The sequence below is a fragment of the Tupaia chinensis genome, unplaced genomic scaffold, assembly GCF_000334495.1.
Source record: "Tupaia chinensis unplaced genomic scaffold, TupChi_1.0 Scaffold000099_1, whole genome shotgun sequence".
In the NCBI taxonomy this organism is placed as follows: Eukaryota; Metazoa; Chordata; class Mammalia; order Scandentia; family Tupaiidae; genus Tupaia; species Tupaia belangeri.
In genome coordinates, this window is record NW_006159563.1 from 3985693 (window position 1) to 4013492 (window position 27800).

The 27800-nt window shown below is 37.9% G+C and overlaps 1 protein-coding gene across 1 annotated transcript in view; it reads right to left on the bottom strand.

Annotated features, from left to right (window-relative positions):
- The window catches only part of MSH3 (mutS homolog 3), a gene marked incomplete in the record, with an annotated part of 248405 nt that overhangs the window by 111751 nt on the left and 108854 nt on the right, over nt 1-27800 (bottom strand). Inside the window, 3 exon segments of the mRNA XM_014585921.2 lie at nt 5158-5326; nt 8689-8876; nt 24429-24561. Of these exon segments, the coding sequence (XP_014441407.1) occupies nt 5158-5326; nt 8689-8876; nt 24429-24561 (490 nt within the window).

Sequence of the window (27800 nt, forward strand, 5' to 3'; positions counted from 1 at the left end):
TTGCTATACAAGGAGAACTAATAGAGACACACAGAAATAAAGGTTCAAAAACAACTAAGAAAATGACCAACTTAATCCTAGGGACAAGTCTGAAGTTAAATATTATATCCCAAAATTTAATTGCTAAGATCAGACCACAACAAAAGATTAAGTACATGAGACTGAACTGGTGAAATAGAATTTTATGACTTTTGTCTAAAACATTACTAATTTTCTTCTAGGCTTTGTTTTCCCGATTTAAGGATTTTTGTCCTGTCTCGAACTGCTGATGGGTTCAGGTACCTACTATCTGAACAGAATCCTAACCTGTTTCCTGTTCCTGGCTTTAAGTTTTAGGTAAAGTTCCTTAGCATTTCTTTTATTTTGATTTATTAAAATTAAAACTGCTTCTCTTGAAATTAAAAAATATATTTAAAAATACCTACTTAATGAGCTATATAGCATTATACTATATATACTACAGCAATATACTACATTATAGTATATTCATTCAGCTATGTATATATCAGCTGACCTTGCTATTGAAAGTAGTTAGATTATTTAAGATATCTTGTGAATCAATAAAACATAGGGGAATAAAAAGAATGGGAAGCGACTGTAGACACCTGAGATAGTGTGGGAGGAGGTTGAGAAAAGGCAGAGGGTGAGAAATGGGGGAGAGGGGAGAAATACATATATGAAACTAGCAATGGAAAATTATTGACGATAACATGCATGATTAAGCCACTATGCAGTATATTTTGGATGGGAAATCACATTTTGTATGCTGTGACTATGCTCAGTGAATGAAAGTAAAATTAATTAATTAAAAATAATTTATTAAATAAAGAATAATAAGACTTATCACGGCTGTCCTAAATCTAAATACTATGTCAAAATCATATTTGACTCAACATTAAGAAATAGTTCCCCATATTCATAAAATATGATAGTGTCACAGAAGCAATGAACTACAAAAAGCTACATAAGTTTCTCTTTTTATTAGTTTTTTGTGAACCAGAATTTTCAGAGCCAGAGACACCAAGGGCCCAAACAGTGAGGCTTAGTATTCTAATGACTGTATAAAAATCTGAGAACAAAGATGAAAAATTAGTGCTGTGAAAAGCACAGTGGCTTGACAGTCTGGCACATTTATATGTTAACCTTAGTAATAACAAGATCCATCAGGCTGCTATCACATAGCGCTGCTATCTGGACTTTAAAAAGTATTACAAAGCCATACGAACGGAAAGAAAAGGTCAAGACTGAACAGAAGAGTATAAAATAAGAAACACATGCCCACAGAAGATAAAGAGTTTTCCTCCCTGCCTCCCTCACTTCTCAGCATTTGATGGAACTATTCTTAGCCCTTTAAGTATCCCTAAACAATTTGCTCATAACTTTAGGTCATTTTCTAAAAAAAGAATTTGATTATAATGATCCTGACTACTTATAATTCATTTGGTGTTTAAATGAAGAGAATCAACAATTCTCAAAAAAAAATTTAAAATAATTCTGTATTAATGTACTACTAAAATTCTTGAAGTTGTTAGAAACCAACAAGAGCACATCTAACTATTAATAACTAAGACATTTCTTCCCTCAAACTCAACACTTTAACCTTATAAAGGTAGAAGAATGAGAAGACAACTTATCTCACTGCTAATCATATGTAAAACAACACAGTTACTGATCTCCATGCTGTCCTTTTTTTTTTGCCTTTTTTTTTTTTTTAAAAGAATCATTTTATTTTGGGACCAGCAGTTGGCGTAATGGCTATGTCACTGGACTCCCATATAGTTGACCACGGTTTGAGTCCTAGACCCAGTGGTGTAAACTCACTCTGGGCACGCATGTGTGCATGCCCAAGATACTGAGAGGAAAATGGTGGAGAAGGGATTGCGGCGTGGCCATCTCCCTTGGGGGGGCGGGGGGGGTGATTTCTCACTTTCTATCTCTCTGATTCTCTCTCTCTCTCTCTCTCTCTCTCTTTCTGGCAAGCGTATGCACCCTATAACAAAAAAAAAAAAAACCAACTCTCCAAGAAAGAATCATTTTATTTTAACTTTATCATTATTCTTTTCTCTTTTTTGGGAAGTGTTCATTTCTTTTTTTAAACTAATTAATTTATTTACATTTAATCACATCTTTACAGTGTACAACATATCTTTTTTCAGCACAAATACCATCATGTCAGTCAAGTCAAAAATAGTACTCTGTAACTTATCAGCAAATAGCTCCTCACTTTTTGTCAACTAAGCATATTTTTACTTGTTTTTTCCTTCCCATTTCCCCTCTCTCCCTTCCATACTAAACTTTTTTTTCCGCACTTTATTTATTCACAAAATACTTTAAACTAAAAATATAGATAGAGCTAAAATCTAGTGACAAGTGCACTGTAATTTTCTTCTGAAACATTTTTTAATTAATTAATTAATTAACATTCATTCTCTGAGCATCGTCACAGCATACAAAATATGATTTCCCATCTAGGATATACTGCATAGTAGCTTAATCATACATGTTATCATCAATAATTTTAAATATATAAACATGTTTTAATAGTATGAGCTCTAAAATGTCTTCATTTATCAAGTGAGCTCCGAGGTGCTGATAATCCCTTGTGTTAATACTTGTGAGTGGAAGAAAATAATGATAAGGTAGAAAAGCTGGGTCAGGCAGAACCCAGACTAGAACAGGGCTTCTGACATCGGGCAACTATCTAACTTCTCCAAACCTTGGTTTTCTTCCCAATAAAACTGGAATAAACACTTTTCGTGATGTTATAAGAATTAAATAAGGGGACCAGCAGATGGCATAATGGTTACATAGCTGCATTTCCAAGTGATCAACCGCGGTTCAAGTCCTGGACTCAGAGGCTTGAAATTCACACTGGGTATGTGTGTGCGTGTGCCCAAATTTCTGAAAGGAGAATGAAGGAGAAAGGATTGTGGCGTGGCCATCCCCCCAGGGGGTGATTTGTCACTTTCTGTTTCTCTGGATCTCTCTGTCTCTCTAGTGAGTGAATGCACTCTATAGCAAAACAAACTATTTAAAAAACAATTTAAAAGAAGTCTGTCTAGAGCACTTAGCACCATTCTGGACTTGTACCAGTACTTGAAAAATAGTAACTATTTCACTATTACTGTTATTATATGAGTAGCATTAACATAGTGCTGTATGTCTAGAAAGCACTTGCAAGTATTTTAACTTAACTGACCTCCACAATAGTCTCCCAGATGACTCTCCCATGGTCTAGACGTACAGCATGTAAGTAGTAGAACTAACACCTACACTCAGCATTTCTTACTGTAATGCCAAGTAGTTGCTTTCCCACTACGTATCTTTTATTAATAACATTAATTAAAACAGACCAGCTGTTGGCATAATGGTTATGTCGCTGGACTCCCATGTAATTGACCGCAGTTCGAGCCCTGGACCCAGTGGCTTAAACTCATGCCGGGCGTGTGTGCGTGCGTGCCCAAGATCCCAAGAGGAGAATGGAGGAGAAGGGATTGGGGCATGGCCATCCCCCCTGGGGATGATTTCTCACTTTCTGTCTCTCTCTGTCTTTCTGGTGAGTGCACGTGCCCTACAGCAAAAACATCTCAAAAAATATATATATACATGTATAATATGTATATGTGTGTATATATATATATATTATTAAAGAAGTTTTGCTCATCTGGTTTTAACAAATAGCCAGAAGAGTGCTCCTCAGATCACTTTTTTCATGGTCATGACTGCTTGAAACATACAAGAGACATAATTAAACATTCAGTGTTTTCCTATTGAAAGATAAACAGAAGTGTACATACTGCTAAATCATTTATCTGCCTTAAGAGCTTTAAGCGGAATGCATTATGAAATGTCTGCCTAAGACATCTTAATAATTTCAGTCTAGAAGACATGCTCAAGTAATCAATGGTTAAATCTATTAAATGGCCTGAGATAAATAATCATTTTAAAGAAGATTATCACTCACTGCAGAGCTTTTTATTTCAAATAACCATACAGCCAACAATCTTTTAGAAAAACACATGAAGCAATATAAAAATTTAAGTGTGAATGGCAATTCAGCTTTTCCCCATCAAAAATAAAAGTATTTTTAAAAATCCTAAATAAAATGTTGGAACCAGCAGTTAGTGTAATGGCTATGTCGCTGGACTCCCATGTAGTCCACCGCGGTTCAAGTCCTGGACCCAGTGGCTTAAACTCACGCTGGGCATGTGTGCATGCATGCCCAAGATCCCGAGAGGAGAATGGAGGAGAAGGGATTGCGGCGTGCCATTCCCCCTGGGGGGGTGATTTCTTGCTTTCTGTCTCTCTGTCTCTGTCTGTCTGGCGAGCGCATGTGCCCTATAACAAAAAACCTCACCAAAAAAAAAGCCTAAATAAAATGTTCATCCTATAAAAATCATTAATAAATTTCAAATTTGCTATTTTAGTGAAGTAGAATTTCTCAAATTTCCTCAGTTGAAATCTTCATATATTATGAAACATAAGATCTAGAAGTAGTATGCCTCAAGACAAAGAATAGGACCAAAAGGTAACGTCCATACCTAAAAAGCATAGCTCTTCCTTTTCTGATTCTCATTTGGACATGAATACCAAACTTAAAACAGAAGTACACATCCCAAAAAACACATTTTAAATAACACCATAAACTTATGAAAGACCACTAGATGTGGATTTTCACTGTAGATTTGGGTTTTTAGCTTTCTGTTTTTCTAGCAGCATACTCATGCTAACTTCAAAAGGAAGTTCTGCCATTTAATCACCGAGGGATTCTATCAACAGCAACGGTCCACTTTGTATAATTTCACCATCTGTAAGCTAGAGATCAAAGACTCACTTCTCTTTCCTGGATCTAGAACAAATGAATTCTAAAAGTAACTATTTGCAATAATCAAGGTTTTCTATAATATAATTTCAGCGGATAACACTAAAACGCATGTAACATTAAGTGGCATTACTTTACCATGACACTAATAAAATGCCATCATGAGAATAATTCTTATCAAGACGAGTTAGAACAACATATTTTTAAAGAACAAAACAGATAATTTGGGGGAGGGGATGACATTTATATTCTATCCTCAGATCTTGATTCACATTTTAAAATAGCTTTTCTACTTGAAGAAAACTAATGCAAAATAAAAGTATGCTTGACATTACCTCCTGTCCTGATACTGTTACATACTGTGCAGAAGGATTTTTTAGTATTTTTCGTATTTCCAGCAAATGTATTTGGATCTTGTCAGTAACTTCTTGAATTTCATCCTTCCTTTTTTTTATTAAGGGGAAATCAGAAAGGTCTTTGAATAATTCAGTTTTATCCCCAATTCTAAAAAATGAAAACACATATATCAAATCATATTAATTAGATCAGTTATCAATTATTTTTCATAGTATAATGAAAAACCGAAGGGTTGAAAGTCAGGGAAATGTGGTTCTAATTCCAGCTCTGCCACTAAATATTTATGGGTACATTTCTTAACCTCTGAGCACAGACAAAATTACCATAAATCATTTTCACTTTGCAAGTTCAGAATTCCCACAGTGAAACCAAGAGATATAATTAAATATGTGTAGTTTGCCTATTCAGAAAAAAAGACAAATGTAAATGTCAAATCTTTTTTCTTTTATTTATTTACTTTTAAAAATTTGCTATAGGGGGTTTGTGTCCCAGACCCTGTGGCTTAAACTCATGCCAGGCACGTGTGCATGCGTGCATGCCCAAGATCCCAAGAGGAGAATGGAAAAGAAAGGATTGCAGCGTGGCCATCCCCCAGGGGGTGATTTCTCACTTTCTGTCTCTCTGTGTCTGTTTGGCAAGCTCACGCACCCTATAGCAAAAACTTCTTCTTCAAAAAAAACACAATTTGCTATAGGGTGCACGCTCTCACCAGAAACAGAGAGGTGGGTAGTGGGAAAGCACCCCCTAGGGGGATGGCCACACCACAATCCCTTTTCCTGCATTCTCCTCTTGGGATTTTGAGCATGTGTGCCCACACACCCAGTGTGTTTTTCAAGACACCAAGACAGGACTTGAAATGTATATTCGGCCACATGGGATCCAGGTGCCTTAACCACCACATCATTGGCTGGCGCCTTTTTCTTTTATATAGAGTGCTTCGTGGAATGACTACCTTTTAAAGAGTAACTGCTTCTACAGATTCTAAATAAAAGGCAGACCATCTTGAATATCTAGGAAGTAAGTACAAAACACCATTTCACATGGTTTTGGAGTTAGTAAACTGCTACTACTTGGCTTTACCTGGGAGTTATTTATTTACCATGTAATACCTGGGACAGTGCTATACCTGTGCTAGGTGGTGAACTGCTCAAGTTTAGACAGCAAAGTGTTACTTCCAGACCCAAAGTAAACCTCTTACTATCCAGTCACTTTCCCAATTACATCTGAACTCACATAATTTCTATGTTATTTTAGTAAAGATTAAAAAATTCACACATTGGGGAGCTAACAGGTGATGAGGTTGTTAAAGGGCTGGACTCCTAACATGGCCGACTGAGGTTCAGTCCCAGATCTGGCAACTTGATTTCTCACTTTCTCTCTCTCTGTCTCTCTCTGGAGAGCACACGTACCCTGTAGCAAATTTAAAATAATAATAATGATAAATAAACTAAATAAATTACCATTTTTTAAAATTTCATACATCATGTGGCAAATAAATTATGTTCACAGCTGGAAAGGAAGAATTGAAGGTCTGGTACTTACTTGGCAGCTTGTTCATTAAGTATCTTTAAGTAATGGTCCACTGGACTGAGGAGTTCAGGAATTTCTAAAATTAATGTCCGAAGCAAGTCTGACTGGATATGCGAATTAACTGCAGGTATTAATGCTTGAAATTCTGACTTCAGATGACACAAAGTTTTAACAATCAAGAAGAACTCTTGGGTAGAACACTGAAAAAGAAATATTTTTTACCTAAATAGCATAAGATACATGAAAATGAAATTTATTTAATCATCTTTTTAAAGTTAGAATCAAAATTAAGGAAAATGCTAATTTATGAACTAATTAGTTGATATAAAGTATTACTGATACCCTCTAATGTGGCTGAATACTGTGCAATATTTTAAAGCTATAAAGAAAATAATTTGAACCAGGGATAAAAAATGTTAATACTTATTCAAAATTGTTTTTACTTAAAATACGTTCAACAGAGGCTAACTAATGGCCTAGTGGTTAAGGGAGCTGAACTCTACATGAATTACTGCAAGGTGCAATTCCTGGACCCACTGGCTTCAAAAACAGGCTAGATGCATGTGTATGTGTGTCCAAAATCTTGAAAGGAAGGAGAAATGGAAGAAAAGGGATTGTAGTGTGACCATGGCCCTTAGGGGAGTTCTCTCTCTCTCTCTCTCTCTGTCTCTCTGTCTCTCTCTAATGTGGTTCTAATTCCAGCTCTGCCACTAAATATTTATGGGTACATTTCTTAACCTCTGAGCACAGACAAAATTACCATAAATCATTTTCACTTTGCAAGTTCAGAATTCCCACAGTGAAACCAAGAGATATAATTAAATATGTGTAGTTTGCCTATTCAGAAAAAAAGACAAATGTAAATGTCAAATCTTTTTTCTTTTATTTATTTACTTTTAAAAATTTGCTATAGGGGGTTTGTGTCCCAGACCCTGTGGCTTAAACTCATGCCAGGCACGTGTGCATGCGTGCATGCCCAAGATCCCAAGAGGAGAATGGAAAAGAAAGGATTGCAGCGTGGGCCTCCCCCAGGGGGTGATTTCTCACTTTCTGTCTCTCTGTGTCTGTTTGGCAAGCTCACGCACCCTATAGCAAAAACTTCTTCTTCAAAAAAAACACAATTTGCTATAGGGTGCACGCTCTCACCAGAAACAGAGAGGTGGGTAGTGGGAAAGCACCCCCTAGGGGGATGGCCACACCACAATCCCTTTTCCTGCATTCTCCTCTTGGGATTTTGAGCATGTGTGCCCACACACCCAGTGTGTTTTTCAAGACACCAAGACAGGACTTGAAATGTATATTCGGCCACATGGGATCCAGGTGCCTTAACCACCACATCATTGGCTGGCGCCTTTTTCTTTTATATAGAGTGCTTCGTGGAATGACTACCTTTTAAAGAGTAACTGCTTCTACAGATTCTAAATAAAAGGCAGACCATCTTGAATATCTAGGAAGTAAGTACAAAACACCATTTCACATGGTTTTGGAGTTAGTAAACTGCTACTACTTGGCTTTACCTGGGAGTTATTTATTTACCATGTAATACCTGGGACAGTGCTATACCTGTGCTAGGTGGTGAACTGCTCAAGTTTAGACAGCAAAGTGTTACTTCCAGACCCAAAGTAAACCTCTTACTATCCAGTCACTTTCCCAATTACATCTGAACTCACATAATTTCTATGTTATTTTAGTAAAGATTAAAAAATTCACACATTGGGGAGCTAACAGGTGATGAGGTTGTTAAAGGGCTGGACTCCTAACATGGCCGACTGAGGTTCAGTCCCAGATCTGGCAACTTGATTTCTCACTTTCTCTCTCTCTGTCTCTCTCTGGAGAGCACACGTACCCTGTAGCAAATTTAAAATAATAATAATGATAAATAAACTAAATAAATTACCATTTTTTAAAATTTCATACATCATGTGGCAAATAAATTATGTTCACAGCTGGAAAGGAAGAATTGAAGGTCTGGTACTTACTTGGCAGCTTGTTCATTAAGTATCTTTAAGTAATGGTCCACTGGACTGAGGAGTTCAGGAATTTCTAAAATTAATGTCCGAAGCAAGTCTGACTGGATATGCGAATTAACTGCAGGTATTAATGCTTGAAATTCTGACTTCAGATGACACAAAGTTTTAACAATCAAGAAGAACTCTTGGGTAGAACACTGAAAAAGAAATATTTTTTAGCTAAATAGCATAAGATACATGAAAATGAAATTTATTTAATCATCTTTTTAAAGTTAGAATCAAAATTAAGGAAAATGCTAATTTATGAACTAATTAGTTGATATAAAGTATTACTGATACCCTCTAATGTGGCTGAATACTGTGCAATATTTTAAAGCTATAAAGAAAATAATTTGAACCAGGGATAAAAAATGTTAATACTTATTCAAAATTGTTTTTACTTAAAATACGTTCAACAGAGGCTAACTAATGGCCTAGTGGTTAAGGGAGCTGAACTCTACATGAATTACTGCAAGGTGCAATTCCTGGACCCACTGGCTTCAAAAACAGGCTAGATGCATGTGTATGTGTGTCCAAAATCTTGAAAGGAAGGAGAAATGGAAGAAAAGGGATTGTAGTGTGACCATGGCCCTTAGGGGAGTTCTCTCTCTCTCTCTCTCTGTCTCTCTGTCTCTCTCTCTCTCTCTCAAGTGTATGTGCCTTCTGGAAAAAAAAAAAAATGTAATACCCTGACTACTTTGCAAAAAATATAATGAACAATGTCAAAAATGTGAAGGACAATTCTGAGAAAAATATCTACAAGTCATATGAGAAATAAAGAGCAAAATTCTCCCAAATATAATAGGCTCTTACAAATTGACATAAAAAAAGATAAATAATCCGAGGCCAGCAGGTGGCGTGGTGGCTATGGTACTGGACTCCCACATAGCTGACTGAGGTTTGAATCCTAGTGGCTTGAAAATCACACTAGATGCATGCGCAGACATGCCCAAAATCACAAGAGGAGAATGGACTATAGCATGGCTATCCCCCTGAGGGGTGACTTCTCACTTTCTTTCTCACTGTCTCTCTCTCTCTCTCTCTCTCTATCTCTATCTCTCTCTCTGGGACATGCACCCTATGGTAAAAACATTTTTTTTTAAAAAGATAAGTAATCCAAGTAATAATGGCTAAATAAACTGAATATGAACTGATACAAAGAGTATGTCCAATAGGCACATGATTAGCTTCAGACATAACCAAAGACAAGCAAATTAAAACTACAAAAAATAAGTTTTCACTAATTGCAATGTCAAATACTTAAAAGCCTCATAATAATCACATCACAAAAGGTATGAAAAAAAGGACATGTTTATATCCTATTAATAAAGGCATAACCTTTTTGAAGAGCAACTTGGCATACATTCGTGATTTAAAAAAAATATACACATACCCTTTGACTAAGCAAATTCACTTTAAAAAATTTACATAGGTGCCAGCAGGTGGTGTGGTGGTTAGAGGTGCTGGATTCCCACATGGCTGACCACGTTCAAGTCCCGGACCTGGAGTCTTGCTTTCTCGGTTTCTCTTTCTCTCTGTTTCTATCTGGTCACATTAAAAAACTAATAATAGTAACAAATGAAATTAAATAAATAAATAATTTTTTAAATTTAGGGACCAGCAGTGGCTTAATGGCTATGTTGCTGGACTCCCATGTAGTCGACTGCAGTTCAAGTCCCAGACTCGGTGGCTTAAACTCACACCAGGCACATGTGCATGCATGCTCAAGATCCCAGGAGGAGAATGGAGGAGAAGAGACTGCGGCGTGGCAATCCCCCTGGGGGGTGATTTCTCGCTTTCTGTCTCTCTGTCTCGCTCTTTTTCTCTAGTGAAGGCATGTGCCCTATAGCAAAAACCTCTTCAAAAAAATTTATCTAAAAATATACGTTAGTAAGTGCTGAAAAATGTTACTGAGTATTTATAGTAGCACTGTTTGTAATAATATTAAAAACATGAATAAGAAACATCCATCTTTTGGGATTTTATTAAAAACAACTCATATGCTAGCATCCTATGAAACAGTTAAAAATTTAAGAAATTGGGACCAGCAGGTGGCGTGGTAGTTAAGGGTGCTGTATTCCCACATGGCCAATGGCAGTTCAAATCCAGGACCTGACGCGTGCTTTCTTGCTTTCCCTCTTTCTCTCTCTCTCTGTCCCTCTCTGGTCAAACTAAAATAAATTAATACATAAATAAATAAAGTTCAATAAAATAATTCTTTAAAAAATTTTAAGAACTCTATATGTTGATATAGAAATCCATAATTTCAATACATTAAACATGTGTAAGTTTAACCATATTTTATTTATATACATATATATGCTTATATATTTACTCAGCAATATTTTCTTTTGTGATTCTTTAAAGTATATGTGTTCTTCTATATAAATAGAAAACAAAAAATTTCTGAAAGAGTACACACATAACTCTGGTTACCTCTGCATAAAGAAGGAAAAGCAAGAGAGACTTTTTACTCTTCATTTTATACCTCCGTACATGACTGTAATTTTTTAATTATTAATACTATTATCTTTTTAAATAAGAATTATTTATTTTTATTAAGCATTATTGTTATTTTTATTTTATGAGAGAGAGAAGAGACAGAGGCAGATACAGAGAGAGAAAGTGAGAAAGCAAGCTGCCAGGTCCAAGACTTGAACTGCAGTCAGCCATGTAGGAGTCCAGTGCCTTCACCACCATGCCATGAGTAACTTTTACATTGGGGCTTCTGCTAAAGAGTGCTGCCTAAACACATCCATCTAATTTCCCTCCATCTTCAAACTTCAGTCAACAGATTATTTTAAAAGGTATAAAACCATAGGACTAACAAGGAGAGAAAAAATAACATTTTAGAAGATATAAATAGTAATTGACTTAGACAACTCATGACATTGGAATCTTAATCTGTACTTGAAGAAAACTGAGATAAAGCTTGATTTATCTGAAGGGTCCTATAAGACACAGGAACTAGAGCATGATGTATCTTTAGAAGTAGGAGCTGAAGGCTGGGAAAGGATTGGTTGAAAGTGACTTATGCAATTCAATCTCTTAATCCCCTCTTCCTCACTATGCCACTGAACAACTACTACTCTCCTACCCTACAAGACACTAATGTTATTCTCTCTCTTTTTTTTTTTGGAGAGATTTTTCACTATAAGACGCTTGCGCTCACCAGACAGAGAGAGACATAGAGACAGAAAACGAGAAATCACCCCCCAGGGAGGATGGTCACGCCACAATCCCTTCTCCTCCATTCTCCTTTCAGGATCTTGGGCACGCACGCACATGCACCTGGCGTGAGTTTTAAGCCACTGGGTCCGGGTCGCGAACCGCGGTCGACTACGTGGGAGTCCAGCGACATAGCCATTACGCTAACTGCTGGTTCCCTTCTTCAGAAGATAAAATAGAGGGTACCTGGATCTTCATCAGATACAATAAAGGATGAAAGTACCCTGAAACCAGGAGATTATAGGAACAAATGAAATGCTGAGATTCCCAGCTATCCCACTCCAACTCCCAGAACACTATCAACCAGTCAAGAGACTGAAAGAATCCCTGGAGTGTATCGCAAGCCCAGGAAGAAAATTCAAAAGATACTATAGAAAGGACAGGGCAGTTGCAGGCTTCTCAAGCAGACTCCAATGACATTTGAAGCCTCCTGCCCAGACAGGGATTCTAAGGCAGGGTTAAATTTCAGCCCCAGCCACAGCTCCAAACTTTAGAGCCCACCCATCTCCATCTGAAGCCCCCTGCTGAATTTTTCCTCTTTCATTTCCTCTGTTTCTTTACCTTATATTGTCATTTTCTGCTCAGTCCCACCACCCAGAAGGATTAGACAGGTTTAGGTTTATAGTTTTCAAACATCTAAACATTGTGAAGCTCAGAGAAATCCTTACTCCTCCCTGAACCACTAGCAAAAAGGGAGAAACTCCTATTCAGGAACCTAAACAGGCAACTCCTCCTATGGGGACCATGTTGCTAAGCACAGCAGAAGAGAAACACTGGCACAGAAGCAATTTACAGCATAAAGGAAGCAAATGAGCTCACAGGTGCAGAAATGTTACCCAAAAGTGAATTCACCACCAAATGACTAAAAGTCACATAAAAACCTCAAGTATGAGAAAACCAAGAAATATGTCTCCATCAAGAGAAGATGGTAACTCACCTCCGACTTTTGAGAAAACAGAATAAGTTACCAAAATGTCAGAAAAAGAATTCAGAACATTCATGGTGACAAAACTATGAGATGGAAGAGAAGAGAGACGATAAACTCCAGGAGATGAGGAAGTCCTTCCACAATTTGAAAGAAGAAATGGACACCATAAAAAAGAATCAAACAGGACTGTTAGAGATGAAGACTGTAATACAGGAAATCAAAACTTATCTTGAAATAATTAAAAGCTGATTAGACCTTGCAGAAGACCAAATCTTGGATGTAGAAAACAAAACCTCTGACCAAGAAAAAAAATCACCAAAGGACTGAAAAAAAAACTCAAAAAAATACTAGATCCCATTTAACTCCCAGACATCTGAACAATTGGTATTCCAGAAGGTGAAGAAACTGATAAGGACATTGATAAGCTATTCCACAAAATCCTAGAGGAAAACTTTCCCAAGTCTAGATAAACATTCAAACATCCAGACCCATCAAATACAAAGAACCTTGTATAAAATCAACCCAAGAAGATCCCCTCCACAGCACATAACAGCCAGACAGGCCAAAACCACAGATAAAGACAAGATATTAAAACTGGCAAGAGAGAAACACCAAGTTATTTACAAAGGTTATCCCATAAGGCTAATATTGGATATCTCACCAGAAACAATGCAAGCAAGGAGAGAATGTGAAGATATATTCAAAGTGTTAAGAGAGAAACAATTTCAAACAAAATTACTATATCCAGCAAGATTATCCTTTATATGGGGGAAAAAAGATAAAAACCTTTTCCAATAAACAAAACCTGAATGAATTTACCAACACCATACTAGCTATTCAGGAAATTCTAAAGAGAGTGCTATACCAGGAAAATTAAAGAGACAGACAGAAATAACAGAATTAAAAAAACAACCAAGAAAATGGCCAATTTAATAGAAGAGACAACTCTGGAAATATTGATAAGAACATTTAATATTAATGGATTAAATTCTCCAATCAAGGGACACAGATTGGCTAAATGGATTAAAAAACCAGAAGCCCTCTATCTGTTGCCTGTAAGAAATACATTTCATGGATAAAGACATAAATAGACTAAAACTGATGGCTGGAAAAAGGTATTCTATGCAAACAAAAACCAAAAATGAGCTGGAGTCAGTATACTTATTTCAGACAAGTAGGCTTTAAAACAAAAACTATAAGATGAGACAAAAACTATAAGATGAGCATTATATAGTAGTAAAAGTGTTAATTCATCAAGAAGATATAATGCTTATAAATATCTATGCACCCAACTAAGGAGCGCCCAGATACGTGAAGGATAGACTTCTAGATCTATAAGGACAGAGAGACTGCAATACATTAATTGTCGGGGATCTCAACACCCCACTATCTCCTTTGGACAGATCATCTAGACAAAAAATAAGCAGAGATACAGGATCTAAATGATACCATAAATCAAATGGACCTAACAGACATCTATAGAATCTTCTACCCAAAAACTACAAAATACACTTTTTACTCACCCCAGCATGAAGCCTTTTCGAAGACTGACCACATGATAGGGCACAAAACAAGCCTTTAGAGACTCAAAGGCATAGAAAGTATATCCAGCATCTATTCCAACCATTATGGAATTAAACTTGATATTAATTTCAGAAAAAAATGAAAATACACTATCATATGGAAGCTAAATAACCTACTCCTGAATGACTTCACAGCTACTGAAGAAATTAAGAATAAAATCAAAAGATTCATGGAATCCAATGATAATGAGTATATAAATTTCCATATCTATAGAACACAGCGAAAGCAGTCATAAGAGGGAAGTTCATAGCAATTAGTGCACATAAGAAAAAGAAAGATGGAAAATGGACAACCTAACATATGCCTCAGAGAACTGGAAAAGCAAAAAACAAAACAAAACAAAAAAAGGTCCCAAAAATGCCAGGAGAAAAGAAATAATAAAGATTCAAGCAGAAATAAATGAAATAAAAAACGAACTATACAGAAAATAAATGAAAGGAAGAGCTGGGTTTTTTTAAAAGATAAACAAAATTGACACACTATTAACTAGACTAATCAAGAAGAAGAGAGAAAGGAATCAGATAAGTCAAATTCACAATGAAACAGGAAATATTACAATGGACATAATACAAACACAAAACACTATTAGAAGATCTATGAGTGATTATACGCCAACAAACAAGAAAACCTGGATGAGATGGACAAATTCCTAGACACATATAATCTACCAAGATTGAATCAGGAGGACACAGAAAGCCTGATTAGACCTATAACAAACAATGAGATTGAATGAGTAATAACCTCCCCACAAAGAAAAGCCCAGGTCCTGGTTGGTTCACTTCTGAATTATACAAAACTTTTAAAGAAGAGTTAATGCCCATTCTACTCAAGTTATCTTTAAAGATCAAAAAGGAAAGAACCCATCCAAATTCATTTTATGAAGCCTCCATCACCCTTATCCCCAAAACAGACAAGGACATGACAAGGAAGAAAAACTACAGACCAGTATCTATGATGAATATAGATGCAAAAATTCTAACCAAAGAAGTCAAGGACTTCTACAAGGAAAACTATGAAAATCTAACAAAAGAAATAGAAAATGACACAAAAAAGTGGAAAGACATCCTATGTTCCTGGATCAGAAGAATTAATATAATCAAAACGGCAATTCTACCAAATTAATCAACATATTTAATGCAATCTCAATCAAATTACCAGAGACACTCTTCACAGATTAGAAAAGACAATCATAGAATTTGTCTAGAATCATAAAAGATCTTGTATTGTCAAAGCAATCCTGTGCAAGAGTGATGTAGGAGGCATCTTAGTCCCTGACCCCAAAATATATTACAAAGCTGTGAGAATCAAAACAGCATGGTATTGGCACAAAAACAGGCACATGGACCAATGGAACAGAATGGAGAACCCAGAAATAAACACCAAAATATACAGCCAACTGATTTTTGACAAAGGATACCAGTCAATCCAGGAAAATCTCTTTAGCAAATAGTGCTGGAAAAACTGGGTATCCACCTGCAGAAAGATGAATCTGGACCCCTATCTCTCACTACTGACAAAAATCAACCCAAAGTGGATTAAAGATCTAAACCTAAGACCTCAAATTATAAAAACTGGTAAAAAAAAAAAAAAATGGAGAAACTCTGGGAAACATTGGGGTAGGCAAAACCTTCTTAAATAGACCCTTAAAGCAAAGGCAATAATCTCAAAAATAGACAAATGGAACTACATCAGATTGAGAAGTTTCTGCACAGCAAAAGACACGGTAATTAGTGTGACTCAACAACCCTTGGAATGGGAGAATATTTTTGTAAACTATGCCTCAGATAAGGAACTGATAACCAGAATAAACAAGGAACTCAAGCAGCTTGTCCCCCCCAAAAATGATCAACCCAATCAAAAGATGAGAAAATGAGCTGAACCAACAACTCTCTAAGGAAGACACATGAACAGCTAAAAAGCACATGAAAAAATGCTCAACATTCCTCATCATAAGGGAGATGCAGATCAAAATCTCAATGAGATACCACCTAACCCCAGTCAGAATGGCGATTACAAAAAAAGGTTAAGTGCCAGAGACCAGCAGTTAGCATAATGGCTATGTCGCTGGACTCCCACATAGCCGACCGCTGTTTGATTCCCGGACCTAGTGGCTTAAACTCACGCCAGGCACATGTGCGTGTGTGCCCAAGATCCCAAGAGGAGAATGGAGGAGAGGGGATTGCGGCATGGCCATCACCTCTCAGGAGTGATTTCTCGCTTTGTATCTCTCTGTCTCTCTCTGTCTTTCTGGTGAATACATGCGCCCTATAGCAGAAACCTCTCAAAAAAAAAAAAAAAGTTAAGTGCTGGCAGGGCTGTGGAAAGAACTCTCCTACATTGCTGGTGGTAATGTAAATTGGTCCAGTCACTGTGGAGAACAATATGGAAGTTCCTTAAAGATCTTCAAATAGAAGTATCATATGATCCAGCAAGTCCACTGCTGGGTATCTAACCAAAGGACAGGAGAACACTCAGTTGGAAAAATGCTTGCATATCTACATTTATTGTGGTATTATTCACAATTGCTAAGACATAGAACCAACCAAAATGTCCACAAACATGAATGGATTGAAAAAGTGTGGCACATATACTCCATGAAATACTACTCAGCCATAAAAATACAAACAAAAATGAGATCTTGACATTTGAAAGAAAGTGGACAAATAAGGAAGATTTACCACTAAGTGAAGTAAGCAAGTCAGGCTATGAAAAAGAGACATTGTATGTATGTCTCCACTTAATATATACCAACTGTCCATATTCTATGGCAGAAACTGAAAGAGTAGAGTATATAGAAGCATAGAAAATGATATGGATACTGGGGACAGTGTGGGAAGGGGGTAGGAGAAAGGGGAGAGTGTGAGGGAAGACATTAAGGAGAAAAATACAGAGGCAAGACATCTATGGGGCACAGAAATGGATTATTATCTGTTGATAATAACATATATAGTATCTCAACTGGACTGGTATTAAGAATATTCATGTTAGGGAACCAGCAGTTAGCGTAATGGCTATGTCGCTGGACTCCCACGTAGTCGACCGTGGTTCGCATCCCGGACCCAGTGGCTTAAAACTCACGCCGGGCGCGTGTGTGTGCGTGCCCAAGATCCTGAGAGGAGAATGGAGGAGAAGGGATTGCAGCATGACCATCCCCTCTGGGGGGAGGGTGATTTCTCGCTTTCTGTCTCTATGTCTCTCTCTGTCTGTCTGGCGAGCGCACGCACCCTATAGCGAAAACCTCTCAAAAAAAAAAAAAAAAAAAATATTCATGTTGGAAAATTTCACTTTACAAGCTATGTGATATAGAGTGGTTGAATGTATAAAAGAAATTAAAATAAAAATTTAAGAAAGATATTATAGCAGGAATTTTCCCAGTAAATAGCCCAGCTAAGTACACCTTGTAGTTCACCTTTTTTTTCCTAAGCCACATTCAACTACATTGACCATTTATCAGTATTCTAATTCTTCAGTCTTAAAAAATGATCAGCCATTTGAGAAAAAAAATTCTAACACAAAATATAAAGATCAAAACTATCAAGCAATCAATAAAACTTGGAGAGATAAAGCCCATATCCATAGGAAAAATATTTTTTTTAACCCCTCTGACAGAGCACCTTTATTCAGTTCCAGGACACCCACTCCAAAAATGGGTGATGCCATGTGAGGCTCCCATGACCTCCACCATGGCCGCCCTAGTGACAGTGCTGTCTGAAAGGCAGTTCACAGTAGCCACATGTCCTGCTCCTTGTTTCTTTGTCCTCCCTCTGACAACCTACGAACCGAACTCTTCTGTAGTCCTCGTCATCATAAACCTGGCAAGTGTGTGTGACCTTCTTTCTCCCTGCTCAGCAAGAGCTACACTGCAAGGCGGCAGGCTCCAGAGGCAAAGGCCAACGCCACTGAGCTGCCACAGGACAGCAGCTGGCAGAAGGTCACCGCTGCCCCTATGGTGCAGGCAGGCTGACCCTTCTCCATGGGAAAGAACTTCTGAAAAAAAAAATTAATATCCTCAATGAGAGTGAGAATACTGCCGCCATGAAACAAGAGTGGTGTGCTATTTTTATTTTTAAGAACATTCAGAGAATAAAACAACTTTTTTTTTTTACAAATTATAATAACTAGAAATGAAAATTTTGACAGAAGCAGAAGACTGACATGATTAAATCTACAAGAAGGTAAAGCAAAAATGTAAAGAGGTGGAAAATAGTAGAAAATATATAAGTAATTTAGACCTGTCAAGGAGATCCAATAATTAAAAAATAAAGTTGCAGAAAGAAAAAAAAATCATCAAAATTAATTCATGAAAATTTCCCAGAACTTCAGGATTCATGTTGCCAGATTCAGAATTCAAATACAAAAAAAATGGAAACAAACCAAAAAAAAATTACTGTAAAATTTTAGAAGATGTGGAAATAAAATTTTTCAATTTCCAGAGAAGGTGGGGAGAAAGAAATCAAAGAAAAAAAGAAGTCGCACAAAGAATCAGGTAATGGAATGGCTTCAGACTGCCCAACAATCATAGAAGAAGACAAAGGAGTAACACAAAATTTTACACAACACTAGTTTATAATCTGGAATTTTATAACCAGCCAAACTATACCCAGATATCAACGTTTTGAAATATTTATTTTCAACACTCTTGCTCAGAAGCTTCTAGAGGATGTACTTCACCAAAGTGAAGAAATAAATCAAGAGGAACACATGGAATACAGAAAACAGAAGAATCAACTCAAGGAAAGTAAAAAGGGAATCTAAGATGGTAGCTATTCAACAGCTATAGAGGGTAATCAGTCTGGACTGAATCAAGTCAGAAGGCTCTAGAAGAGAATTCTTCTAGAAAATAAAATTGATGGAACATTTGATGGTTTAATGAAATAACTGATAGAAAATAAATATCTTGAGATGAGAGGATGATTTAGGGTTAAATTAATAAGGCACATAATAAGTAGCATATACAAAATGGATTACTGCTGAGAATATATTTTAAAAAACAATTATTCACCACAGGAGATAAAGCAAATAATGCAGGAAAATAAATTAGTAAAGGTTGAGCTCTAAGTATATCATGAACCAACTCTTATCTAGAAAAGCTACTTCATATTGGGAAAGATATCCCCTTGCCAATACAGAAAGCTAGACTGCATAAATGTGGAGCCCAGATGCTTTTTGGCTACTAGATAAAGAGACATTCTTTTAAATAAAGAGAAGAACTAAAAAGAAACAATTACATATCATTTTTTAATTATAGCAAGCATGTGCTCTCTACTGTAAAAAAGAGACAGAAACAGAGAGATGGAGAGAGACATAACATCTTTGACATGGTCTCATCACATCACAATCCCTTTTCCCAGCTCTCCAACTCCTTAGGATCATGAGCACTTAGGTATGTGTCCACTCTGTCCAGGGATCTGAAACCATGGTTACAGATGGTTACATGGCATCCAGCATCTCAGGGCACTGGGTTACTGGTACCCCGTAGTGGCTGGGCCAATATTTTCATACTGGATAATAATTTCTTATAATTAATGCAATTTGAGAGCCAAGAAAGAGACTAATTTTTCAAGCTCAGATATGATGTATGAAGTTAAGTCAGCAACAGAAGCAGAGTGAAAACAAGATGTGCTTTCCAATCAAGTACTATGAGCCCAAGTCAAGTTGTTCTCAAGCTTCTTAAGCAAAAAAACTCAAAGAAACCGGCAGAAAACTGAGGGTAAGGTGAGTAAAGTGGCTCGCTCGCTCTGAAGTTTCGCACGTTCAGCCCCACTTCTGGCAACAGCAAACTTTTCTGTGGGATAGCATTTGAACAGACCCACAGCACAGAGGCAAGATATTACAGGGCTGAAGGGGCCCCAGACTAAGGGCCACATTGCCAATATGTCTTTGGGCTTATTCTAGTCTGCCTAAGAAACTATTCTACCCATCAAATTTCTGGAAACACTTTCAACATTTATGAAGTACTATTATCCTTTGAATGTATTCACCAGTCTTAGCATTTATTAAGGTGTCAGGAAAGTCATGACGTGTTTTCCTATGCAAAAATACATCATGACTTTTCCAATGACCCAATATACAAATTTCTCACAAAACAATCCTTGAACAAAGTCATATTTTCTAACATTTTAAGTTTTACTACCAAAATAAATGTTTATTGGGGACCAGCAGCTAGTGTAATGGCTATGTTGCTGGACTCCCACTTAGTTGACTGTGGTTCATGTCCTGGACCTAGTGGCTTAAAACTCACACCAAGCGTGTGTGCATGCATGCCCAAGATCCCGAGAGAAAAACGGAGGAGAAGGGATTGTGGCATGGCCATCCCCCCCCTAGGGGGGGTGATTTCTCGCTTTCTGTCTCTCTGTCTCTCTCTGTCTGGCGAGCGCACGCAACCTATAGCAAAAACCTTGTTCGCCACATGCCAGTTGCAAAAATGACCCCCCCCAAAAAAAAGTTTACTTTCTTCCAGGCTCAGCCAGCTAGGGATATCCTGTCATTATAATCAGAAAAATACCTGTTTGTGCATATTCCATGGCATTTTCCACATAATCATATGACCTGGGCTTACCACTTACTTGACATGCAGAGTGTCCCTAACCAACTTCTGACTTTCACAGTCTGTACCCATGATATCACTCACTAGTATGTTCATACGGTAGAAGTTTACTTAGAGTAATCTAACAATAAAGAACAGACAGGTGTTTGATGGTGTGTTCTACGAACCACCTAACTTTATCTTTTAAAAATTGGTTTAGGGCTGGATGGTGGTGTAGTGGTAAGACACTAAGCTCCACCAGGCTAATCTCCTTGGAAAGGTTCCCTCTAGATTCATATCCACAGAGCTCCCTGAATACAAATAACCTCCTCCTCCACAAACATGCCCTGATCCTTTTCTGGTTGGCAGTGGACACAGAATATGGCTGCTGTTGGAGGTGCTATGTCTCTGTTTCTGTTTTTCTCTCTCTTTTTCTCACTTGTAGAGGGCATAAATGAATGAACTTAAAAAAAAAATAATAATTCGAAGCATTTGGCTTTCCTTAGGTTGGTCTGTCACCAAAGCATCTCTACTCTCCACTTTTCAAACCAATCTTCAGACATATTCTTATGTAATATTAAAAAAGCAACCAGGAATGACATGAATGAGTCACAGTAAATTCCTTTAGTAAAATATATTTTGAAATTTTTAAATAAAATTCATTCTTGCTGTACATACTGGCCACTTGTACAATACATTAGATTCTGACTTTTACTAGAGTTCTAAAGCCTTTACAAGTATACAAACACTATGAAATATCAACATCGAAGTGAGGTCAAAGAGGGGTAGCAAGGAGTGGTGGAAATCATAGCAGTTAGGGATGACACTGCCATCTTGATGTCATGGACTCATTGACTTAGCTCTTTGGATTAGCAATAAAAATGTTTTGGCTTTGCTCTTATTTTCTTTTGAGAAAAATTAAAATCCTGACATCCATCACTGAATTCTTTCAAGTAATGAAGGCAAGATACTTGGAGATCTATTGCCTGACAAAGGGTAATATGCAATGATTGTTAGGCACCAGCCAAGGGTACAAAATAACAAATGATTTGGCACCCACCCTGTAACCTCAAAAAAGTCAGCCATAAAATTTTTAACTATCAGCACAGCTTCTCCTACTGCCAGCAAACTATCACATTGTACCAAGTAATGGTGCAACGGACTCCACTGACCCCCCCATAACAAAAACACACATCTTTTTCATCAGACTTAGTATTCCCAGTTCTGGCTTGTACTTTGTTTTCAAATTTAGCTAAAACATATGGAACAATTACATAAGTTCTCCTGGACACCACAAATATTCTTAGAGGCAGTACTTATCTAGTAATACTTTCTGGGAGAAAAAAAGGCCTACAAAAAGCAAAACACTACTGAAAAACTGGTCACAACTAAACTTTGGACATACAAAATTTGTTCTAGAATCAATTTTTAAATTGGCAAGGATTTACATTTGGGCCAAAAAACTGAAACTTGAAACTTGCTTATGAAAAGTGGCAGCCAGGTTAGGCACAGTGGTTTGCACCTATAATCCCAGCAACGTGGAGAGTGAGGTAGAAGGACTATGAGCTCGAGGCTGGCCTGGGCAACACAGTGAGACCCTGTCTGCAAAAAAGATCCAGGTGTGGTGGCATATGCCTATCAATTCCAGCTGGGAGGCTGAGGCAGTGGATGGCAACAGTGAGACTCTGTCTTTAAAAAAAAAAAAAAAAAAAAGAGAAGTGGCAACCATAAAAAACATGCAATGACAGTCAATCTAACTACATCAAACACTGTAGTGCCCAAAAGACACAGCCAATAAAACTGCAGTTAAAGACCCTGAGTTTACATAAAAATTTTGTCACTTACAAGCAAGTTACTAACCTTCTTTCAAGACATCATATTAGCCAAGGTAATACAAACCACTGTATCTGTACACATATGGCATTATGTATAATCTCCCATCAGTAAGGTGATAAAAATGGTATCTTCTTGGGACCAGCATATGGCGTAATGGTTACATTGCAGGACTCCCACAAAGTCAACCACAGTTCAAGTCCTGGACCTAGTGGCTTAAACACACGCAAGGTACATGTGCATGCATACCCAAGGTCCTGAGAGGAGACTGGAGGAGAAGGGACTGTGGTGTGGTCATCTCTCCTGGGGGGTGATTTCTTGCTTTCTGTCTCTCTCTGTATCTCCAGTGGGCTCATGCGCCCTATAGCAAAAGTCTCTCTTAAAATAAAAAAAAAAGGTATCTTCTTAAAGTCATCAAAAAATTTTACAACAAACCAAGAGTATAATGTATGTGAATGACTTTGGCAAAAGGTAAAACACTGTAAGAGTTTATTTATTAACAATTATTATAAATATAATTAATTGATAAGTGTTTTAATTTTGAGGCATATTTTGACAAAATAAATTATTTCCCCCAGTGTGGAAAACTCTTGTTAATGCTTTAATTCAAACTGCAAAGTTTATGTGATAAAAAATCAAAATAATGCTTTTCACTCACTTTTGACTTCTAAATTTATATGCATACAAATAAATCCACAAATGTTTTACCAGAAGATTTATTCTTTTGGTTAAGTCAAAGGAGCTGTTTAAGATCAAAAGAAATAAGGCATCTCTTTCCTACAGTCGCAAGTCTAAGTAAATTATCCCATTTTAATAGTGGTCTGCACTTCGAAGGCAAAACAATATCTGTACAATAGAAGCTTTTCTATATATGTTGCTGCAGTTAATAGAAGTAGGAAAACTTCACTTTTTACTGTAGAAAAACTGGAATAACTTTAATTTTGGCAATTAAAATTTCCGAGGAGTCAACTATTCTCTCATTTGCAAGATTTACAAAATAAAATAATAATAATAATAATAATAATAATAATAATAATTGAGCTCTTGGATGGTCTCCTTTAAAATCCAGTGTCCTGGGGCCAGCAGGTGGCATGGTGGTTAAGGGCACTGGACTCCCACATGGCCAATCGTCATTCAAGTCCCAGACCTGGTGGCTTCCTTTCTCACTACTCTCTCTCTCTCTCTCTCTCTCTCTCTGTCTCTCTCTGTTCAAGGTGGAAAATAATAATAACAATAAATAAAGTTAAAATAATTCTTTAAAAAAAAAATCTGGGGACCAGCAGTTAGCATAATGGCTATGTCACTGGACTCCCACGTAGTCGACCGCGGTTCGAGTCCTGGACCCGGTGGCTTAAACTCATGCCGGGCATGTGTGCATGTGTGCCCAGGATCCTGAGAGGAGAATGAAGGGGAAGGGATTACGGCATGGCCATCCCCTCTGGGGGGTGATTTCTCGCTTTCTGTCTCTCTGTCTCTCTGTCTGTCTGGCGAGCGCATGCGCCCAATAGCAAAAACCTCTCCAAAAAACAAAAAAAATTTTTTTAAAAAATCTGTATCTTCATTGTAAAGGAACACGTGAGCTTTAACAGATTTCATTTGTATCACACTTACTTTTTTGTGATAAATGCTGCAGAGTCCTCTCTCTATGTCAGGCAATTTATGTAGATGATTTTCTATTTGACCAAACACACTAGATTCTGAATGGACAACTTCAGATACGGCATCAAGTCGAGCATTTATTTCCCTATGAGAACAGAATAATAACAATTATCAGATACATTAGGAATTCATAATGTAGACATTTCCTAAGACCATGACACAACCATTGAGGAACACAAAGGATGACCCTCCTTCACATCTGCAGCCCCTCCCTTACCATTTTTATCATCTGAATCAGAGAGCAGGTCCCATACAAGGAAAGTCACTAGCTAGGCATGGCAGAGACTAGCTTTACCATGTTTCCCTTTTCTCCTGTACAAACAACAGACATTTCCCAGATACATAGGCGTGGCCATGTATCTGAGTTCCAGTCAATGAAGTGCAGATAGAAATGATTTAGGCCACTTCTGGCCTTGGTCCATAAAAACTTCTTGGTTCTTCTTTCACATTCCTTCCTTCTCTCTTGGCCATAAGATTACCCTGAACTAGTTGTTGAACTCAGAGCAATCTTTTTTTTTTTTTTTTGAGAGGTTTTCGCTTTTGGGCTTGTGCACTCGCCAGAAAGACAGAGAGAAACAGAGAGACAGAAAATGAGAAATCACCCCCCCAGGGGGGAAGGCCACGCCGCAATCCCTTCTCCTCCATTCTCCTCTCAGGATCTTGGGCACGCATGCACACGTACCCGGCGTGAGCTTACGCCACCGGGTCTGGGACTTGAACTGCAGTCGGCCATATGGGAGTCCAGTGACATAGCCATTATGCTAACTGCTGGTCCCAAACTCAGAGCAATCTTAGGAGCCATATATTGACTTCCACTGGCCTGGGACCATGAATAGAGCAGAAAAACTTCTACACCCACATCCTGTACCAACTACATTTGTTGGCAAGGATTAAACTTCTAGTGCATTTAAACCACTGAGGGTGAGAATTTATCTGCTACAACAGCTTCCAATACGTTGGCTAATAAAACAGGCCTGCAAAGAGCAACAAGAAGACTAGTGGTGGCGGTGGGTGAACTGATCAGCTGCTTGACTGAAATGTGACTAGGTATTCAGAGCCTGAGCCAAGACAGGGCGTAGCAACAGAAAGCGCAGAGGAAATGACATGAGGAGACAGGGGAGGTCAGGCTTGCAGGATTTTAGCAATAGCTATACCCTACGTGATGGCCACTTAAGAAGAAGGAGAGGCCCTGTCTACGTAAAATTAAAACTTGACTGACTAAATGTATCCTAAATGAGCTGTGCCCATCAAGTGACTATAAACATCAAGGGCCCACACAAGGTATATGGCCATATGTGAAATGAAAGGCTGAATAAGTTAACATGCCTGATGGCTAGAAGGCCATCGGTACACTTTGAATAAATAAGTGAAGACATAAACAAGTGGGTGAAAGGAAGAGTTGATGTTCCAAGGAAAGGGAGCCATCAGGCACTGAAAAATGTTTGTCTCTTGAAATTCCGCTGATAACACACACAATGTGAAGAGCAAATCTAACATCAGACTCCTGCCTGGATGACGCCTAAATTAAGGACTTTATAATTAGCTGAGTGCTTTAATCTTATCCTTTTAGCTAGCTACCCTACAAGGCCATGCCTTTTCACAATACAGAGCTATTATACAAAATTCAGGCCTCATTTTTGTTCCATTTTTCTCTGGCTCAAATCCTCCTATGTAAAACAACCAATTGGCTTAGCATGACGCAGGAGAATATGACAGAGTTTTACACACACGCAGGCTGGCTCCTCCATCCCCAGCGGGTGGCCTCTGGAATTCATCCACTTGTCTCTGTCTCTACAGCTGCTACCTTGGTTTAAGTGGAAATCATCTCTCACAAAGATGACTGAGATAGACTCCAAACATTCCTCCCCACAGCCACTTCTGTCTCCTTCTTTCTGCAATCACTCTCTATATGGCCCCAAGCAGTCTTCCTAAAACCCAAATGTGTTCATGCCATCCCTCTGCTTAAAGATCATCAATGATTTGCCACTCATCTTAGGTTCAAACCCAGAATCCTTCACCGACCTACAAGGAGAGTGATCCCTGCCTACCTCCCCAGACTGTCACACTCTTCCTCCCCCTCTAAAATCCAGTTGGACTGGACTTCTTCCAAGTCTGGGTCACTCCATATTCTCTGACATTGGGGTTTTCTCACTTTTCCAGAAAGACTCTTCCTCTTTCCTATGGTCACCAGCTTGGCCATTTTGCTTGGCCAACTCTTACCCAGTCTCTGAAAGGGCTTTTTAGACTCACTAGACCAGACTTAGTTCTTTGCCATCCTTTTCCATACCACTCTCTTTCTCTTTCCATTAATGGGAATCATAATTTTTTTTTGTTTGTTTTGCCTTATGGCACGTGCACTCGACAAGGAGAGAGACAGAGAGACAGTGAGAGGGAATGTGAAAAATCACCCCCCAGAGAGTTGGCCACACTGCAATCCTTTCTCCTCCATTCTCCTCCTGGGATCTTGGGCACACGTGCATATGTGCCCGGAGTGATTTTCAAGCCACAGGGTCTGGGACTTGAACCGCAGTTAGCTATGTGGGAGTCCAGTGACGTAATAACTACACCCTGTGCTGGCCCCCAGAATTGGTTTTCTTCTTCCACTGTAGTTACTTTCTCCCTGTCTCTTTTCTTTAGACTGTAAACTCAGTGAGGACAGGGATACATTCTTCATCCCCACAGTTCCAGGCTTACAAACATGGTCAACGAACAACTGTTGACACCCATTCCCGGCACAGAAAAATGGAAGCTGGATCCCACATGGTAATGGCAGTTTGAATACCTGGCCTGGTCAGCCTAAAGCACTCCAGGCCTGTGCATGAGTGCTCAGGCTGGAGGGTGAGAGGAAGGAGACTACAGTAGGACCGGACCCTGCAGAGAGTGCCTCTCTCACTTTTTCTCTCTTTCTCACTCTCAAGTGTGCATGCACACACCCCATCATGAATACACATTTTTCAAAAAGTTGTTAAATTGAATTAAGTTCAATTCCAAAGATCACATATAAAGTCAAAATGAGGTTGAAAAAATTTCTTAGCATAGGATTGTTATGATAAAATAAATCAATGTTTTACTCTAACGTTTACCCAAAATGCTACACAAATGTGAAGTTTTACTTTAATAACTAACTCCTGCATAAATGAAAGATGACATCAATTAGGACAGACTAAGTTGATGCTACAGATGGTCTAAGGACCGATAAATGCCATCTGTGAATATATAGTCAGCCTACACAGAAAACTACTGTTTTAAAAATTAAAGGTTCTCTGAGATATACAAAGATAAGAGCAAAAGCATTTAATAGTAAAAAAAAAAAAAAAAAAAAAA